This window comes from Hylaeus volcanicus, chromosome 1 (assembly GCF_026283585.1).
Source record: "Hylaeus volcanicus isolate JK05 chromosome 1, UHH_iyHylVolc1.0_haploid, whole genome shotgun sequence".
NCBI classification, from domain to species: Eukaryota; Metazoa; Arthropoda; class Insecta; order Hymenoptera; family Colletidae; genus Hylaeus; species Hylaeus volcanicus.
The window spans coordinates 30051906-30057221 of NC_071976.1; the positions used below are offsets into that span (position 1 = coordinate 30051906).

A 5316-nucleotide genomic window follows, 5' to 3' on the forward strand; every position below is an offset into this window, starting at 1 on the left:
AATAATAATAATAATAATAATAATAATAATAATAATAATAATAATAAAAACCGTATGAAAACTATGCAGTCGCTTAATATATTCTTAATCCGTTCAGAATATAATAAATAAGTAGATGCGAAACGAACGCAAGTATTATCATAAATGACGCGCACTGATCGTTGTGAACACTAGGCAACGTAAAAATGATTGATCGACCATATTCGGTTCTAATATCGTCGATCATAAATCATTGAATCGCATGGGCGCGGTATGGGAGTCGCATAATCCTTTTACAGTCTCCGACACGTTGATGGGAATATATCTGTTCGTAATCGCTGTGGCGGACATGATATTCCGCGATAATTACAATCGAGTTGCCAGTTCCTGGATGTCATCCTGGGGATGCACCATTTTGGGAGTTTTGGCAATGACATCCTTGGAGGTATGAGACGCTTAACTGTATTTTTAATACTTTGTTTATAAATACAGGACAATTTCCGAAACTAGGACAGACCGAGTAAAATCAGTATTCATATTCGAACTTGTCTTGGATGAAGTGATTCTTTTCACGATTTTCCATCCAAGTATCAAGCAACTTTCTCCGATCAATAATTGCCTTTCTTACATTAGAAATTACATACATTCTAGTTCCTGAAATCAGCCTGAAATCACCTTGAGCAGGCAGAAAATTTGTCCAAACGTCGCGTAAATTCGACGGATTTCCATTAGCCGTTTCTCGAGAGGTCAAACGGTCACGTCGTTAATGTATTAAAATGGAATCGATCTGTCAAGGTTTCAGTGCTGATCCTGTCTTTCATGTCGGTGGAACGATATATGCTAATCGCGGCACCACTGAAAGGTCACCGCACCATGACACCACAAACGGCGTCCGCGTCAATGATCGTCATTTGGATCATCGGAATTACCCTCGCTCTCGTGCCAGGTTCGTCTTAATGGTTCTTATTCGATTGTAAAGCACCTCTGCATGATTCGTGATAACATCTAATAACCTGTCAAGATGTCCAGCTGCTTGTTAACCCGCCGGTTATGATAACGTAATACCAGCTCAGCATCACTGTCTTATTTGGTCGCTTTGTGAATCAATTAACTGTTACGACGTTCGCTTGTCGATTATTCGACAGTCGTTGCGGTGATTTAAAATTCAACCTAACCGAATGTTACGGCTTCAATTTCAACCGATTTCGATCAATGATTGTTGTAAGGCCACGGCTTGTCGGTGCACTACGCCGATTTTATGCGCTTATGATGGATCTGCATACGAAAAATATGTGTTAAACCTATGCAAATGCTACACGACGAGCCAGAATGAAATGATGTGCTCTGCATTGATTTTGTTTAACTTCCATTTCACTCATACCCTCTCTATTAATAATATAATAAAAAGATAGATTCATTCTTGGTTATTCTTTCCACGGAAACAATTTTTTGAAAGTTCTCAAATGATATTTAGATTTAGTCGGCATGGATCAAGATTCGTGAATGTTATCCGAGACTTTGCTGTAACAGTACACATACTTATACGAAGAATGTGAAGTTGAATAAAATTTAAAATACGAATGTCTCATTTATAGAAATAACTATGATTGCCCTTTAGAATGAAACTCAAGAATGCAAGAGATGAAAGAAAAGAATATGTATATAAACTTGATACAAGCAAAATATAATCATGCATCTACACTATTACGTTTCCCGTTGGTAGTAGAAAATTCACGTGATAAACTCTAGGAATGAAACTAGCAGAGTCCTCTTTAACCTCAGCTATTATCGAAAATTGTGTGCCACCGTACGTTTCATTTGAAACGATTACTACACGCGTACATTCATCATTCCCATCAGCTTGGACAACGCATGTCACGATTAGTCAACTGACATTAACCATAAATTGTTTGAAAGTCATTCACTGGCGAAGCAGCACGAGATTTTACGGCGTGAACGGAATGTGTTTCCCCTTGCACATCGACGATCCGTATTTAATTGGATGGCAGTACTCGGTCTTCATTTTCTTGGGATTGAATCTCTTAGGGTAAGAGGGAGTATCGACGCACAAACAGAACATAAATAATCCTCAAGAGAAATTACAAAACGATTGACATTGAAATTCGCAATTTCCACGTTATTTCGTATTGCAGATTGATAACGATTGGCTACGTTTATGTGGGGATGTTTGCGAGCATCTGGAAAACAAGACACGCCTGTTCTCTGTCCGTCGGCGATTCTGAATTCGCCTTGAGGTTTTTCTTCATTGTCCTGACGGACGCCGCTTGCTGGGCACCGATCATCATCCTCAAAATTAGAGCCCTGATGAACTATCCTATCCCAGGTGAGCAACACGTGAAATATTTTTATTCATTCATTCATTTTCAATCTTAGATTTATAATATTCTAATGGAAAGAAATTACTTGTGTGATAGTGGACCTTAAAGTGGACAATCATACACTACTATAGTATGTACAACATACATATAGTATTCGAAACATTTAATTTTTCAAAGCGCATGTAATTTTATTCTATTAACACTACAAGTTACCTTAAAATTGTATCAAAAATCGATGGATACATTTGTCTTGTTAACATTTCCCCACAAGTGTTCTACTCAAACAAGAATTTCAAATCTAACGAATCCGGAAAAGTGCTCGATGAAAACTTCTGAATGATAAAATAAATCTATGTTGTAAACCGACAATTTATATTATACGTTTCTCTGATTTTAAGTGCAGATTATTATTTTCATCGTGATAATGTGTAAATTGCTCGTTTTTAGCTGATGTTCATGCGTGGGTGGTAGTGTTCATTCTTCCCGTGAACAGTGCAGTTAACCCATTGCTGTATACTTTCACCACTCCAAAATTTCGAGAAAGGCTGAGCGAGGGGTGGTTTGGAAAGGTGCGTAACCTCGTGACACGAAAAAGCTCCGCTGAAGGTGCGTATTTAATTCGTACTACCATTAATTCTACATTAATTCAAACAGTTGTAAATTAAAATATGTCTGCATGGTCACCATGAAAATACCATTTAGTTCTATTGCTCGTTTCTCTTCTAGTTCTGTCTTACAGATTCTCAACTGTCTACAACGATGAGCAACAAGAACATAATGTTAGCTCTGTCGAGTGGCACTAACTGCAATAACAAAATACCTATGTTCACGAGTAGCGCGAAAACTAAATCTGAAAAGCGCGATCATATTTTCTAAGTTCCACGTCACGTACTAGTTCGTACCTCTTCCTTCATGTGCTCCCTTTAACATAACAAAAGTCAGTATACCTAGATTTAATAATATCGAGCTAGTCATTAGTGAGAAAAAGCGTTTAGAATAAATTAAATATTGAATGCTTGCTGTAGTAACGCAGCAAAATAAATAAGCATATTCTTTAAGGAATAGGTGCCAAAGAAATATGTAAATTTTTAATATGAAAGTTTGTAGTTCCTTGGATCCCTGTAGGTACTTTGTTACCGTTCCTAGTTGATTCTTATTCACTGTCCCAAACAGGTGAGAAATTTCATTAATTATCAATGGTTGAACACTTTTCAGTTTTGCGATGTTTGACAAAGTAAAACGCATCTGGCAACAAAATAATAATCATAGCAGCAATAATTTCAATGCGTCGCTTTTAACGGTTTAATGGATTTGACGCTACCAGTTATTGGGTGCAATTTCGCGCCGTAGCTTTCGCAAAGATTACTGGCGACTTTACGACGCGTGTTCTCGATGGAAAAGTTTCCGAGCGGTCCGAAGACACGCTAGTTATATACTCCTACGTACAAGTCGTTCTCTAAACCGTACATGAATTACTCCTAACGAAGACTAGGAATGCATTCGAAAAATTTATTGCATCCATTCTGATCTATCGTGTTCCACGACGCTGCACCGTTATCAGGGATCCCTTTAGGTCAGCTTTGCTTGTACGGTTTTATTATTATACGACGAGAAACAACCTATTCGCGTTTTGACAATACGCCCTGCTTACTTTCATACCGGTACAACGTGAATAAGTTTACCATTGTAGATCGCCTAATTAAGTCGAAGGCTGACGTGTTGACGGGGCTTCGAATGGAAGAATTCGTTAGAGATATCTTCCTAGATCATTTTTTGTTCATTTCGGATATTATGCGACATTCGTATTTTCGTAATAAGGAACTGATGTGGGACATACGCTAATTGTAAAAAGTAATCAAGCTGCTGTATTTGTACACATTTATATAAAACTGTATTTATATATGTTTAAATACATGCAGATAATTAATTAAATTCTAAGAATCATCGGCCTCGTTCGTTACAACGCGACTAAAGTTAGCTAACATAAAGAATAAGAAATTGTTATATTTAAATAGATCATCAGTATTAAATTACGATACTTTTTTATTTGAATGTAACGTAATTTTTAAGAGTTTTTCAGTTCATTTTCAGTTTCCTGGTAATCAGAAAATATGAATTTTTATATTCTGTAATTTCAAGTTATGTTCTGCGAACAAAAGGAACATTATACTGCACCTTAATATAAATGTTTATAGGTTGCAATAGGTATTAAAGAAAAAGGAAGATATAACGTGTATATCCTATTAATCAATGATGGTATAGAATAAATCCAGTTAAGAACAATACTGATTGCTTGTGCAAAAAGTTATAGCAGTGATACGTTTAATTGTCCAAGAATTTATAATGAACATCTTTCCGACGATGTACGAAGGAATGATAATAAATTGAGATTGTAGTTCAATGAAGTTTTCAACGGAGCACCTCGGTTTATCATCATAATTAGTGCCATAAATATTAACTGCAGCTTTTTCGAAGAGAAAGAAAGGTAATTTCACGATCATAAAGCGGGTGCCGTCTATTGGTTTTGTTAGATATTATCTTTCATCATTAGTGACTCCCGCCTTCTATTATCTCTATGTCTTCCATACACGTTTTCGCCTAGACACCCAGGACCATCAATTATTACGAGACTAAACCAATATACTCTAGCGATTCAATCATAAATTAAACATTATGTTCATTGCGACGTCTAATAAATCAAAATAGAGCTTAATAAACTGATAGGTTTCTCGAGAAGGTGTATAAATTAAATTTCTATCGAGTTTCAGGACGTTCTAGGTTTCTTTCAGGGGTTTTAAAGTTTCGATTTCGGCTTGTTTCGGTTGTTTGCTAAAAAAAGTGTTCTTAAATGTCTTAAAGACAAAGAATTTAATATATCAAAGAAAGATGGTATTCGTATGCATAAAGCTGTAGGAAGTCAATCTTTTTCTAAATTTCATATGATTACCTTATTTTAATTTTATGCTTTACGTTCAACTGTCTTACTAGACATGAATTA

The 5316-nt window shown here is 36.1% G+C and overlaps 1 protein-coding gene across 4 annotated transcripts in view; it reads left to right on the forward strand.

Moving 5' to 3' along the window:
• LOC128878459 (relaxin receptor 1) overlaps nucleotides 1-4689 on the forward strand; it is an 11088-nt gene extending 6399 nt beyond the window's left edge. For 3 of the 4 annotated variants that reach the window (XM_054126682.1, XM_054126690.1, XM_054126707.1), the window contains exons 16-21: nucleotides 279-424; nucleotides 775-925; nucleotides 1897-2026; nucleotides 2133-2323; nucleotides 2766-2924; nucleotides 3058-4689. In XM_054126682.1, the coding sequence (XP_053982657.1) occupies nucleotides 279-424; nucleotides 775-925; nucleotides 1897-2026; nucleotides 2133-2323; nucleotides 2766-2924; nucleotides 3058-3194 (914 nt within the window). In that variant the 3' untranslated portion in view covers nucleotides 3195-4689. Of the gene's footprint in view, nucleotides 1-278; nucleotides 425-774; nucleotides 926-1896; nucleotides 2027-2132; nucleotides 2324-2765; nucleotides 2925-3044 lie in introns of all 4 variants that reach the window. The other variant, XM_054126700.1, reaches the window with a different exon arrangement.
• The last annotated feature ends 627 nt before the right edge of the window (nucleotides 4690-5316 follow it).